The sequence below is a fragment of the Phalaenopsis equestris genome, unplaced genomic scaffold, assembly GCF_001263595.1.
Source record: "Phalaenopsis equestris unplaced genomic scaffold, ASM126359v1 Scaffold000113, whole genome shotgun sequence".
NCBI classification, from domain to species: Eukaryota; Viridiplantae; Streptophyta; class Magnoliopsida; order Asparagales; family Orchidaceae; genus Phalaenopsis; species Phalaenopsis equestris.
In genome coordinates, this window is record NW_018164555.1 from 61,256 (window position 1) to 76,253 (window position 14,998).

Genomic DNA, 14,998 nt, shown 5'->3' on the forward strand with positions numbered 1-14,998 from the left:
TTTTTTTGTGGTTTGATGGAATAGATTTATTTAGTATTTTTACTATGAGATCTAAGATGAGTGCCATTCCTTTTTTTCATTGTTATTTAGAGAGTGCCTTTTTTTTTTTTTGACAAAGAATTGGATGGTATAAACAAAATAAAAAAAAAAGTAAAATTTTGGTGTTAGATATGCAAATACATAGAAATTGGGCGGTACGTATGTAAATGCCCCAAGATTTCTTATGCATTAAGAACTTTATACTTGATTGTTAAGACAATCTAGATACATGGATTGTTTTTGGTCAATCATAGTCGGCGGTGAAATCAATCAAAAACTCTTAAAGGATAGAATTAAATAATTTTTTTTGAGTGAAAAATTCACAGTATTTTATTTTATTTTATTTTATGCGCTTGTGTGTGTGTGTGTGTGTCTATATATATATATATATATTTATAGGGTTGTAAATGAAGCAATGCACTGGATGGTCAACTCAAATTCAGCTCAATTAATTACTCAAAGCTAGGCACTCCTAGAACATTCATCTGGAATCAAAGCAATTTAAACCTCAGTGCTCGGAAGAGATGCAACTACGCCTCCGTATGTTTAATTTAAATCTTGGCACACCTAGAACAACTTCAGATAGAGTGAGTGGAAAGGCAATGCTCGGCAGTGATGCTCTAAACACAAGAAGAGGTTTCTGATTAAAATTTAAGTCTCCAACTTCTATATGAGAATGCATTCTTGACAATGCAAGAGCAAGACAGAATGAGCGTGCAACAAGTTCTGTTTAGAGTTATGAGGCTTGCTCTTCTGCAATTGAGGGAGGAAGAGTGTTTGTGAGTTCCAGACTTGTAGAGAAGAATTCTGAGTGTGTTGTATTATGTACATTTCTCTACATTTCATAGTGAATTTTTTTGTGCTACAGATTCCATGATTTTTTTCAATTCAAATTTTTGCACATTAAATGTTCCATGCTTTTCTTAATTTTTTTTTTAATCTTTATGCGCTTTTGTTAATTTTTTTGTTCTCAATCTCTCAAATTGATGTCTTTCTGCAGTGTGATTTAGTTGTGAATCGATTGAACCTGATTTTTCCATCCCAACACAAATCTTCTGAAACAGAATCAAACTTTTAAACTTAGCCTTAAAAGAACTTAATGAAGATCACCAAGTATTCCGAATATGAACAAGCATTATATACATTAAGATTAATACCTTTTGCGTTTTTTGAATGAAGGAAAATCCTGTAACTTCCCAAGATTATAGCATCCGATAGATTTAGATGGAATACAGATTATTTTAAGATTTTATGATGAGTAAAAATATATAGGGGAGTTTTACATATATAGCACTTAAAATTCTTCATATTACAGATTTCACACCTGAAACAATACTTCGTTCTTCCATAGGCAAAAATATACAATACTACAGGCAGAAGAGCAATCAAATATGCAACACGAGAAGCCAGGATGTAAAAAAAATGAAATTTTAATCAAATTTGCCTACAGAAAAACAGAGTATATATGCCCTCAGTGACAATATGTATAGCAGATGATTCAAGATCAGGTTTAATCTGGAACAGAGCCACAGAGGCATGCTAATGGCGTGCATTTGAGCACCATGATTAAGACAAGTAATAATCAGCACTAGTACTTGAATTTAAAATATTAAAATATATATCAGACTGAGAAACATAAATAAATTTATTTACATGTAGAAAATGAAGAAGTAATCATAAATATGTGAAGCAGCAAAAAGTTGAAGAACAAGTTACTGTTTGGCTTGTAAGATATTAATGTCATACAGGCTGATAGAGTTCTCTTCTTCCCTTCACTCAAATCCACGCATACCTGAAGAAAAAAAAAAGAAAAGTGGTCTCATGAACATGAAATACAAATATTATCCATAATCAAATATAACATGAAAAATGATAGTTTAATATTGTTTTGCAATAATCACAAAAGAAGACAATAAGAACAACCCATGATTAGCCATCCATTCATTGACTGTATTCCCTATATCACCAAACAATTACAATATCCCAAGAATATTTGTTTATCATCATCTTTAATCATAAAATAGGAAGCCCGAATGGGTCTTAAAGTGTGGGGACAAATTAGCCACTAAAGACTCATTTGGCTTTGTTAAATTTGTCCTTAATGAGAACTAATGTAAACGACACAGCACAGTAGGAAGACAGATTTGCCCTAAGTTTGGTAACAGCCTTTGATATTGATCAAGAGATAAGATTATTGTGCAGTTAGCATCGTGTGATGGAGATGAATTTGCAGGTAAGTTGACTAATTTCCATCGTAGAGAAACGATCGAATTATACGTCATCACCTCCCTTTAAAATAATGATTGGAGGAACTATCATCAACATGTTACAAAGTAATTCAAAAGGTCTAGTAGAAAGAGCATTGGTTGAAATATCCGCCGGCCGATTGTGAGAAAAGGTGCGGTGAACAAAAATTAACTTGGAAGAAATAAACTCGCAAAAAAAAGTGACTGTCAATTTTAATATGCTTAGGGCTTCTTTGGGCTCACCTTTGTTTTTTCTTTTGTTTTTTGGTTTCTTTTATTTTTAAAAATGTGTTTGTTTAGTGTGGTTTTTAGATGTTTTATTTTTTGCCTTAAGAAATAAGTTAACGTGTTTTTGAAAATACTTAAAATAACTTTTAGATATTTTGAGTGTTTTTAAAAACAATCTTATTTTATTTTAACATATCAAATATATTTTGTTTTAAATAAAAAACATAAACAAAATAAAATAAAAACAAAGATCAAATTTGATCCCAAATAGTTCCTTAGTATGGCATGATACACAAACGTCTCATTTGGGATCAATTTTATTTTTTATCTTTTATTCTATATTTTGTTATCAAAAATATGTTTAATTAGTACATTTTTTACTGTTTTTTTTCTTTCTAAAAACAAATCTGCATGTTTTTAAAAGACTCAAAATAACTTTTTGGTGCTTTCAGTACTTTTAGAAACAACCATACTTTGATCAAATAATCAAACTTGTTTTGTTTCAAATCAAAACATAAACAAAACTAAACCAAAAAAAAAAACAAAAAAAAACAAAATTGATCATAAACTACCCCCAAGTCATTTACAAGTACAATGGAAGAAATATTTGAAATTTATGATCAAGGTGTCCATAGAAATAGAAAATTCAAGGCAAGTGCGTCAAAGCCGAATAATGTCGATGGCAGCCGATGCGAGAGCATAACATTCAACTTCGGTAGAAAAGCAAACAACGATAAATTGCTTCTTAACACGCCATGAAATAAAAGTAAAACCACCGCTAGTATAAAAACTAGGGTAGATTTTCTATCCGTGGAATCATCAGCCCAATCTAACTCCGCATATGCTTAAAGTAGATCTCCCTTTTTGATCTATCATAGAACGCATTTGAGAAGTTGAAGATGGCATTATAAAGGTTGATGCATGCACTAACATACTTTGTTGATGGCAAAAGTGATATTAGATCGAGTGATAGATATTATAGAGAGCCAGCTAATCGATAGAGAAGTTATTGATCCAAAACTAGGTCGATGGCTGCAATAGAAAGGAATAACATAGATGCAAATGGATCGGATATAGAGGTTTACAATCAGTAATTCCACCTCTGTGAAATATTTCCCAGACATATTTGGACTAACTAAGAGTGATTCCTGAATTGGATTGAAAAACTTGAGGGCCACGAAAGTAAATACAGTTCCCAAATTTCTCATGTGAACGGATTATATCGGTTTTCAAAATCTTCATCATTTCCGACGTGCAGTACTTAATCAACAAAAGTAAGCAAATAAAGTTCTTGTGTTCTAAGTGTAAAAAATCATCAAAGATGGGTCGATAGAGCTACTGATAAAGGTTGGAAGATTTAAAGCATACCACTCAATTCTTATATATTTAAGTATCTAAGACCTAAACTTCAATTTTTACATATGTGTCATTTTACCTATGCACGAAAAGGTGTATCTCACCTTTTTAAAGTTAAAAAAGTGGTATTTTTTATGTGATATGAAAGACTTGGGTGGTATTAATATAAAAAGTAAAATAGAGGTGTAAGATAAGTAAATACATAAGAATTGGGTGGAGCATATGTAAATGCCCCATGAAAGTTTGAATTTAGAGAAAAAGAGGCAGACTAACATTACATTAGCAGAAAGCTTGCTTGAGGTCATATATGGCATTTTTTAAAAGACAAACATGAGTGAGATACCAAGAATCTTTGAACTCTTGATGTTGAGCCATATGAACCGTTTCATCAAGGTTCGTGTGTAAAAATGCATTGGAGATATCTAACCGTGGAACTCGTCGGTTAAATTGAAGAGCCACGAAAAGAGGTAATCATATAGTAGGTAATTTAACTGACTGAAGATTTTCTTGTAATGAATGTCATATTCTTGGTTGTAATCTTGAACTGCTAAACGAACTTATGACAATCAATAATACCATCAGAAATACATCTTAGTTTAGAATCCACTTGTAGCCAAGCACATTTTGGTTGGGCTGGTCTAAACAAGCACACAAGTATCTTGAGATTGAAAAGCATTGACTCAGCAGAGACAACTAGCCTCCAAGTATGGCGCTTAATGATGACAAGCCAGAGAAAGCAGAAAATTTGCCAAAAGTATGACTAGATTAGAGATTTATTTTGGTTTAAGTGTTTCTAATTAAAACATAGTAATCATGCGATACCATGGACGAGAATGTGCTTTATAGGCAAAGTGGAGAAGTGTTTGACTGCTGAAATGAAGAGGATGTCTTGAAAGGCATAGGGAGTAAAACAATTTGTAGAGAGGCATGTGAAGATGAAAGCAAAATTAGAGGAAGCAATAGATGTTGATGCGATAGAATGAGCTGAAGTAGAACTTTGTGGAGAGGAGAGAGTAGTACCCTAAAGGGTAAGTGGAGTTGGCATGGAGTAGGTTGCAGAAGTATTGGAAGAGGTAGAAGCAGCATGATAAATATTAGATTAATCAAAATAAACATGCGGAGATATGATAACTGCAATGATAGAGCAGTGGTTCGAGAGGAAACCGCCACCATGCTAGACATATGTTCAGGGGATAACAACACATCCCAACCAGAAGCACATTCGAGCATTTCATCATTAGGTGAATCACATCGAGAAACAAATTCAGATCAGGTCATACAAAGTACTTTTCTTATATAAAAATTATGTAAAATCAATATCACTACTAAAATCATTAATTTTTTATAGGGCACAATTTTTAAAGTGGTCGGTCACTTACTAGTGGCGGGGAGTAGCCAGTATAGTGCACACTGTTTATAAATACATTACAAGTTGCAGATATCATTTGTGTTAGGCACTTACAATACATCATCGTTGGCTCCATTAACAATTTTACAGGGAGTATTACAAGGATTTACAATTAATTTTTTTAAAGGCATGTTAAGACTTATATTTTGTACATATTAGGTTGTTTTGTATTTCCACATACATCTAGATCACATGTTTAATTGCAATATTTACCATTATTGTATAATTTCAATGAATTTGTACGATATTCTTTGGGAAGGTCGATGCTGATACATTTATTAGAGAATAAATCTATCAACTAAGTATACCTTTGTTACTATCGTTGGGTGTTTGCATTTGCTTCAAGTGTGGAGTTGGGAGTACTTGCATGTTAGTAGACCCGCTCTTTATGTTCCTACTCCCCATAAATTATCAGGCAAATCGCTCGGATTCAAGTACATAATCAATTTTTATATGCATATATACACAAACTATTGATTGGCTTATCCTCGTTTGTTTAAATAACATGTAGATAGATTGCAGAGTGGATGCGTGAAGTGTCAGTTGAAAATCTTAAAATATATAGAGTCGAATTTGATGAACTTAGATAGATTCAGGTATTTTATACATTTTCAATTTAATTACATGTCTGTGTAATACTTATGCAAGATATAATTAAAGATATAACTTGATACTCAGGTTATTTTGACGTCATATTTAAATATTTATATGGTGTTATTACATGACATATGTTTTGAGAGCATGGATATTTGGACCGCGCTCCACTAATAAGTTGAAAGTCTGTCAACTGGCACCTTCCAGATCACATTATACAATAATTTGCTAGAATTCAATCTATAGTTATTGATCTTATAGAATGAGATTTTAAGAGAGTCGGATGGCAAGTCAAATCAAAAGTTGACTAGATGCATTATCGTTGATACTATATAGAGATATGGAATAATTGCTAAGCATACACAGTACCATTGAACTCACCATGAGGAGACAACAGTCCATAACTCACTACTTATTTGCAGCGGTATAGATCTTGCGCGTCAATCTGCTTAATGTAACCACCTCTCCAATCATCGGATATTTATTACTCCTGATCACCATAAGAGAGAATAACAATATGTATTAAGTATATTTTATAGCTACGACGAATTTTTTCTGTTGTGATGCATAATAATAGACATAGGTCCGGTTCTGATTGGCATAAAAACCCCTCCAGCAAACGGGCTCCGGTTCAAAAAAACCGTTCAATTCACGGGCAATTACATACCTATCGCCGAATTTTATTTATTTTTTATATCTAACACACAAACTCTATTTTTTACATTTATACCACCCAAATCAGTCATATCATATCAAAAAGATCATTATTACAAAGAAATTCAATTTACATGAATACCAATCAATTTTATTTATTTACATAACTAACACCTTAACTCTTTATTTTACATTTATATTGCCAAAATTATCTATCATCTATATCACATAAAACCACATAAAACATATAACTATTTTAATTTTTAAAAAGTGAAATACATATTTTCATGCATAGATAAAATGACATATGTTAAAATTAATTTTTAGGTGTTAGTTATTTAAATACATAAGAATTGAGTGTAATGTAAATATTTTGTATTGTTATTTTTAAATATATTTATGATTTATTTGGCCATCTGGTTGAACCTTTGGTTCAACCTTTGAACTTTCAACCTCTCCTTCTACCAGTTCAATTTCCAGTCTGGTTTTCACAATCTTGAGATGAATTACTTTATTTGTAGAAAGTATGGTAGAAGTGATAGTTCTATGAAATAAGAATATGATGAGATCTTGGAGTTCTCACGTAAAGTGGAATAATCAATTCATATTGATAATAGTGCATTCGATAGACCAAGTGAACATGATTTTGAGGTGGGGTCATCTCATAGAACAAATGTAAGACCACATGACCATCGTAGATCAACTTATGATGCTCCATGTCGGTCAGCTTCTACTACTCTGATACGATCAATAGTTGATGCTTCAAGGAGATATTTAGTTTCCATAACACATAGATCTCCCTTAAATGAGTCGCATGATCAATCTTATCTAGAATAATTCACATATATTGGTCAGCCAATATTTGCAAGGCCCTCAAATTATCCCCGGACCATCGACATATGAAGGTGTATCATATTACATACAGTGGACAACTTCTGCTAGTCGAGATCAGGATTTAAATTTTCAGGACATGCCCGTACATATATCTAAAATAAGCTTAAATTTGGGTGCATCTCTAATTTATACAACACCAATTCTTATGAACGAATAAAACTACTGAATGTCACGTCAAGCTATGAAAGATGCAACTGAATATGAGGATGTCATAGAATTTCAAAAAAATTAGTCGCAACATTAACCAATTCGACCACCATATGCACTTGGGTCGGGCATCATTCCACCCCAATGTAGAACATGATAGTACTTTGTATGCATCATGTTTATGAGTATATTTTAATTTGGAAGAAATACTATGAATTTGATTTATTTCTAGTTAACTCATATTTTTCACACATATTTTTTACTAATAGCATACCTCCATAATTAAAGCATTTCCTGAACTCTTTCTCTAATCTTATCCATAAGAAATATATCATCCGCGAAAAACATACACCAAAGACCTTCATTTAAGTAGATCTAAAACTGAATGCAAGGAATGTAATTTTATTAGTAGCAGCTCTAGTGGCAGAATTGTAATTATGGGTGATCAAATCATTAAAAGGTGTGAACATTTTAGATATCCTGGGTCTATTATTCAGGTAATGGTGATATAGATGGGGTTGTTAATAATAGAATTCAGAATGGTTGGTTGAAATAGAGGAATGCATCGAGCATATTGTATGAAAGAAAAGTGCTACTTATACTTGAAAAGAAAATTTATAAGATTGTGGTGAACCGTACTATGAAAGGGTTGGTGTAGCTCCAATGGAGGACAGGATGAGAGAGTCATCCTACATGGTTTGGTCATATTAAATGTTGATCATCTCATGATTTGATTAAGAGACTAGATATTTTAGATTCGACTTACGTTAAGAAAGGCAAAGGTAGACATAAAAAGACTTGGGCATATTTTTATAAAAAAATGATCTTAATATATTAGAACTAAATGAAAATAGCGCACTCAATAGGACACAATGGAGAAAAAGGATTCATGTAGCCGACCGCACTTATTGGATAAAGGCTTGTTGTTGTTGTTGTATACTTTCTGCTAATATGGTTTATTAAACAAGCTTGAAATAGATTAAATAAAATGATATATAATATGTACTTAAAACTAATTAAAAATAATATGTAATATATATTTATAAACTAAATAAAATATATAACAAAAATATATATAAATTGCCCATGTTAAGGGTGTCTTATATAAAACGCCCCATAGGGGGCAATTTATGTAAGACACCCCGGCTATGGGAGTTTATGCTCCTAATTAAATTTTATTTTCGTGATTCTTCCATGTAAATAAATTATATATGCGGTCCTTATAATTTGGACGTATGTCAATCCCCCTATAAACAAAATAGACAAACAGTACGAGAAGTAATCATAAACTACTAATTTCAGCTGCAGTTTATGCACCAAGAAAAATCATTACCAGCAGGAAACATATTTCTGCCAATCATTGAAATCTCAGAAGGAATTCATCTCCAAACAATATGTTCTCCTCTTCACTAGCATCTTTGCTGCACTCCTGTATGGTTCCTCCAAGGCATTTGAGACCCAAGACAAATCTAAGGGCTCGCCAATACTGCAACCTCCAGCCACTTCCTTCTGAGAATTTTCACTAGGCCGGATAGCAACTAGTGTTGCCCCTTTAAGAACTAATCCACCTGGCATCTCAAGAAGCGGAGCATACCACAACCTCATGCTGAGTGCTGGGACCAATGTCCGCTGTGAAGAACCTGAAGCTGATACAGGCCTTACTCTTAGATCCTGTAGCTGACATCTATCCATGGTCAGTACACCTTGGCCATCTGCATCGGTGAGATCCAAGAACTCCAATGTCTCGTGATCACTGATGATGGATTGGAGGAGGTAATGCCGCGCAGAGGCGGCAATGAGAGAACTGATTGTCCATAGAACTCTAAGCTTCAGTCCCCCGTTCATATAGAAAGATTCAGGAATGCTGCCGTTGTCTTCACTGGCACAAAGCTCATGCGTAGGGTTAGCATTTGCAGATTTGGAGGAGAGGACAGATGCAGCACCAAGGATGACACAGCTGTCAAGGGTGGATCCAAAATCAGCCTTCCATTTGAGAAGAACACCTTCATCAACGCCGAGTTCGCCGGCTGGAAGCTCAATCCGAAGCCGCCGGATCTCCTTAAAATTTTTCAGCACCTCAGAGGGGGAGTGGTGTGAAACTTCAGCTGAGGAAGAGGACGAGGCCGAATTGGAGGATGAAACGCGCTTGGAAGAGGGAACAGAGAGAATCTGACCAAGGACGTAAAAGGGTCGCACAATCCCGCCGAAAACGAAACGAGCAAGATGAGAAAAAACCCCGCGGGATCTATCACCAACGACAGCAGCGAAAGCAGACGAGGAGGAGGAGGACGATGATGAAGAAAGAGAAGGATCGTCCGGTATAACGCAGTCAACGCGGACGACAACGTTGTCGACGAGGGGAACGAGAGCGTGGAAACGGCGGGAGACGACGCAGCACCGTCCAAGTGCCTTCACATCGCCGATCCGGTTGAAGATGACAATCAGGATCGAGTCTGGCAGGCGATCAAAGTTGTCGATTCCGTACTCCGACGACGACAATGTCAAAGATAAGCGGTGGACGCACCACCTGTGGGATTCCAGTAGATCTGCTGCCGCCGATGACATATTGTGGCTGAAATGAAAGAAAAAATAAGATGGAAACCTAGAAAGACATGTTTGCCGGAGCCCGGAGAGATTCGGAGGGTGGATCCCACGGCAGAAGGGAAGAATTTAGAGTTGAGCTGATTCAAGCAAGGAAACAGAAGACGTGGGGAGGAAGATGGGGTTTGGAGCTGCCGCGAATTGTTCGGGTGAGATGGTGAGGATAAAGTGAATACATGACATAGCATGATAGCATGCAAATTTTATCTATTAAAAGTTAAGTGCCAAAATAATCTCAATTATTTATATGAATTTATTTTAACCTCTAAATTTATAGAAGTGTCAAATTAATTTTTTTAAAATAGAATTAAAATTTGGTTTTTTGACTTTTAATATTGTTTTAATCTTTTTAGCGCCTCCAAAAAAATTACAGAAGAATTAATGCACATAAAAAAGATTAAAGAAAAGGAAAAAAAATTGTAATAAAAGAAACAGAAAAAAATATCTAACTTATAGTTCTCCTATATTTCAGAACATTTTTTAATGCACGTCTCCCGACAACGATACCAAAAACTTGATGGTCATAAAAATTGACGCGAAGAGGACGGCTACTTCATACAAGTATACATGTAAAGATAACAAGCGATTTGCAAAAACACCACATATCGTTCCTACGATAAAGTGTGTCAAGAAACATATCCAAAAAGACAGAGCAACAATTTACTAGTTATTTCCACCTAGTTCAATGTGATTCAAAAAAAACCAAAAAGATAAATCCTAAATTGATCAGAATTGGCAGAAAGCAGAAGCATGGGAAACACGGGTCAAATTTCTTTGGTGTTTCTTCAAGATTGTTGAGGATCGTGTCTTTACAATTCACGTGTAGCATCTGACTTTACTTTTCGTGTAATTTCTCTTACATGGTTATTGTCAACCAGGGATGATATTTCTTCTTAATCCTATGCCTAAGTCAAAAGAAGAATTGGAATTCCTCAAAGAAAAGTTGTGTTTATCTTTATGCCTTCCTCAATATTTTTCAGATCCTATTTGTTTGTTGCAAGATCTGTAATAAAAATTTTCTATTCTAATCAAATCTTTTCGTTAATCTTATTGTTTCGCTACACTTTTGCCAAAGTCGTTGATCTGATTTATTTTAACACTCTAACTGGTCAGATTCGAAGTCCAGAAGATTAAACAACAATGTTAAACAATCAAAAACACAAAAAATGTATTATAAGAAATAAACAACAAAAATCAAGCCAGAAAAATCATTCATAAATCATAGAAGCACAAAAATTAATTTAGCTACACATATTTTGAAAGAAAATACATGAAATCTCATGAAAATCTGTAAGAAACATCTTTACCAAAATAAAAATAGACTTACAAACTTTGTCAATATCCCCTTCCAAGAGCAGTAGAAATAAGTCTGACACCTCTCAAAGAAAGTAGACAAAAATGGTAGAAGAGAAGAAGAACTCTCTCAAACCCAGTCTCTGCTCCGAATTCTCTCCTAAAAGCTACCTTTAATTCTTCCTTAATGTCCTTTTTAAAGGTTGGGTTTGAAATCTATCCAAAACTATCGGAATCCCGCTCATAAAAACCTTCCAATTGAAGCAGATGTGACGGTGCGACCATTCCCGCTTTGTGGCGTAATTACGCCAATCTCTCAGGTTAAGAGCGTGGTCACGCCGCCTATAAGCGCGACTATACCTAGACACCAAGAGCGTGGGCATTCCACAGAGAGGGCGTGACCATGCCTGATAAACGACATGGCTACGCCAAGAGTAAGGGATGTCGCGCGATCCTCTGGTCACGGCATGACTATGCCCGTAAACCAGCATGCCGACGTCGCACACAAGGCTTGGCCACGTCATAAGGTTATGCCAGACTGATTTATTCTAAATTTACCTGTTTCACTTTGATTTGCGTGATAATCCTCCCAAAACCTGCAAAATACAATTCCAATCTTCTAAAGCATACAATTATGAAATTAAAGGAGGAAAATCCTTGAATAAAAACAAAAGAAATGTGAAAATTTGAAGTATGCCAATCCCCCTAAATTTATAGATTATTTTTTTCTCAAGTAATCTGTATGCTCAACTCAGATTTTCAAAGGAATTGATTGCCTTTATTTTATGTAAATCTTAGTCAATTAATAGAGAAGAAGTGAAAAAACTTATTGAGGTCTTATGATATCCACATTCAACTTAGGATTTCTTTAAATAATGCAATCTTATACATCTCTTATTCAAACATGAGAACTCTTTATTATTTAAATTGGTAAGACTATGATCTTTTTTATACCACCAAAATAATTTAAGTGTTTAATGGTTATTAGAACAAATGCTTTCCTTTAAAATTTGATGCATTTATAAAGTCCTTAAGATCTTGATAAAAATATAGGTAATTCATTTGGCATGGGAGGGAGGCTAGAATATTAGAATTTCAGATATGAGAGTACATAACTTCAAGCTTCTTCTTCTTGAGTCCTCCAATATACTTTTTGAATAGATAAATATACATCTTTATTATTTATTATTATTATTATTATTATTTATTATATAAGTATATTTTTTTATGGACCTACAAGAATTTCTATATTTGGTTAAGCATTAAACCATTTTCCCCCTATTTTTCTTTTTCTTTGTGTATTCTAGTTTGGCCTTAATCATTTGTGTACCTATCCCTATCATGATCCTTGGTTCTAGATAAATTCAATCAAATGAAGTTCTCCCCTTGTTCAAATAAAAAATTAAGGCTTAATAATTCTAATGCTAAATAATGAATCTCATCATTCTACCTTTTTAAATGTCAAAATACTTCTATGTTTAGGTAGAAGAAAAACATTTTATGCATAAAATTAATAATATTCACCTCTATCCTAACTTTAAGCAAATTTCATATTGACTCAACATCATTTTTACTTTTCAATATTAATGGACTAAGATGCATAAAATTAGGCAGCAAATATAAATCTCAGCATGTAAAAGAAATACATATAGGCAGCTAAAAATGTAAGGTCTCCTCCCCCAAACTTATTTCACATTCTATTGTTTAACATGTGAGTAGCATAACATTAGGATATAAAAAAATTACAGACGGTGAATCACACAACAAGCCATAACAAGTAGGAGTCTGGGAACATGTTATCAAAGTGTTGAAGGTAGTAAAATTGCAGATAAAAGTGCAACTGGTAGGACACAAATGTGATAACAAGAAAAAAAAGTAGAGAATATGATATGAAAAATTAGTCAAAATATCATCTCAATACATCCACATCATAATCATCACAACATAAAACTTCCACAATGTCTGCAATTTACATAAGTACATCAGATATGTAAAGAAAACTATTGAAAACACAATTCATCCAAAAAGTCATCCAAACATCAATCCCTCTACTCATCGAGCTCACTCTCATCCATAGAATCTCACAAAGGACTGGTAATCGTAAATGATGGTGACAATGGTATAAGTCCCTGATGTCCCTAGAAAGCTCCCAACCGATCATGAATGTACTCATATTATCTTTGATGTTGGCCAACATCTTAGGCTGATAGTCGATGCTAATCATTGAGCTTTCAAATCATCATATTCTGAGTGGTGCGCACTCCCTCATGTCTCAAACCAGGTCACCCTAAAGTGTCAACATCTCTTGGAGTTTCATCTGACTCCCTACCACTTCTTAACTTTAATGCATGCACCTGCACCTGCACCTGCACCTTTCCTTTCTCCTTAGGGTTGACTTCGGTGTTACTAGGAAGAGCTCCTGGGTTCTTATGGTTGAAACAGGTCACTAATTGCCCCAAATTGTCCCTCAATGTTCCTAATTTCTAGCTCATGACTTTGTGTTATCAAATGTAATTGCCTCACTAACTCATCCGAAGTAGCTAGCTTTTGGTTTTGATGTTGGTTAATTCTAAGAGGTTGGTTTGGTTTTAGTCCTTGGACAACTTGGTTATGTGTTTCTCCCCCTTGATTGGTTTGGTTATTGTTGTTGTATTGAAGGTTTGGGTGTTGCTTCCATCCAGTATTGTAGGTATTCGAGCAAGGGTATTTGGAATGGTTCTGGATTCATATAGCTTTAAAGACTTCTAAGGCAGAGGCTATAAAATCTCCTAGGGCGTCATCACTAAAATTCTCAACCTAGGGTGACTATTGTACCACATTCATGGTGAAATTATCTAATTTCTTAGATTCGTCAGCTATTTCAGTTGCTAGGATAGACATGACGTCATTCATGCACACTAGCTACCTTTTTGGGTTGCAGCCTCTCAGTAGACCATTGAAAACTACTGGTAGTCATCTCTTCAATCAATTCATAGGCCTCCTCAAATGATTTGGACATGAATGAACCTCTCACAATAGCATTTATAAAGGGCCTAAGGAAACCTACAAGCCCATTATAGAAGCTCTGACGATAAATCAATTGGGTAAGGTATGATGGGAACACTTTCTAAGCAACTCTTTAAATCTCTCCCAGGTCTCACAGGATGTCTCTCCCTCAATTCATGTGAAAGATATGATGTCATTCCTATGTTTGATAGTTTTAGAAGGAGGTAATACTTAGTTAGGAATTTCTGAGCTAAGTCATTCCAAGTAGTGATGGATCCTAGGGCTAAAGAGTTCAAACACACTTTAGCTCTCTCCCAAAGGAAGAATGAGAAAAGCCTTAGTCTAATGGCATCACTGGAGACACTGTCTACTTGAATGTGACACATAATTCTAGGAAGTTTGCTAAGTGCAGATCAGGGTCTTCAGTGCCCCCCAAACTGGTTCTACTGAACCATAGTAGGTCTCAGTTCAGTTAGCAAGATCCCTAAGGTGTATCATGACTGGGTACAGATGGTGATCCATTTCTAAAGGTGTTTTGAGTTCAATAAGTGCT

General features: G+C 34.5%; 2 protein-coding genes across 3 annotated transcripts in view; one reads left to right on the forward strand and one right to left on the reverse strand.

Moving 5' to 3' along the window:
* Positions 1-918, forward strand: part of LOC110020931 (transcription factor TCP2-like) — a 27,562-nt gene extending 26,644 nt beyond the window's left edge. The window contains exon 3 of the mRNA XM_020719232.1: positions 439-918. The gene's annotated coding sequence lies outside the window, so the exon portion shown is untranslated. The remainder of the gene's footprint in view (positions 1-438) is intronic.
* Positions 919-1,487: 569 nt separating this feature from the next.
* LOC110020949 (F-box protein At5g46170-like) lies at positions 1,488-10,359 on the reverse strand. 2 transcript variants are annotated; one of them, XR_002293586.1, is made up of 3 exons: positions 8,900-10,359; positions 6,253-6,361; positions 1,488-1,831 (listed from the first exon to the last, which is right to left on the reverse strand). XR_002293586.1 is itself a non-coding variant. In XM_020719256.1 (2 exons), exon 1 carries the CDS (start codon positions 10,129-10,131, stop codon positions 8,935-8,937), a length of 1,197 nt encoding a protein of 398 aa, XP_020574915.1. In that variant the 5' UTR covers positions 10,132-10,359; the 3' UTR covers positions 1,488-1,831; positions 8,900-8,934. The 2 variants fall into 2 exon arrangements, 1 of the variants encoding a protein (XP_020574915.1); XM_020719256.1 differs by lacking the exon at positions 6,253-6,361.
* Between the last annotated feature and the right edge of the window lie 4,639 nt (positions 10,360-14,998).

Bases quoted from the DNA above. Each gene is read 5' to 3' on its own strand.
- LOC110020949 (XM_020719256.1), bottom strand. From the start codon at position 10,131: ATGTCATCGGCGGCAGCAGATCTACTGGAATCCCACAGGTGGTGCGTC.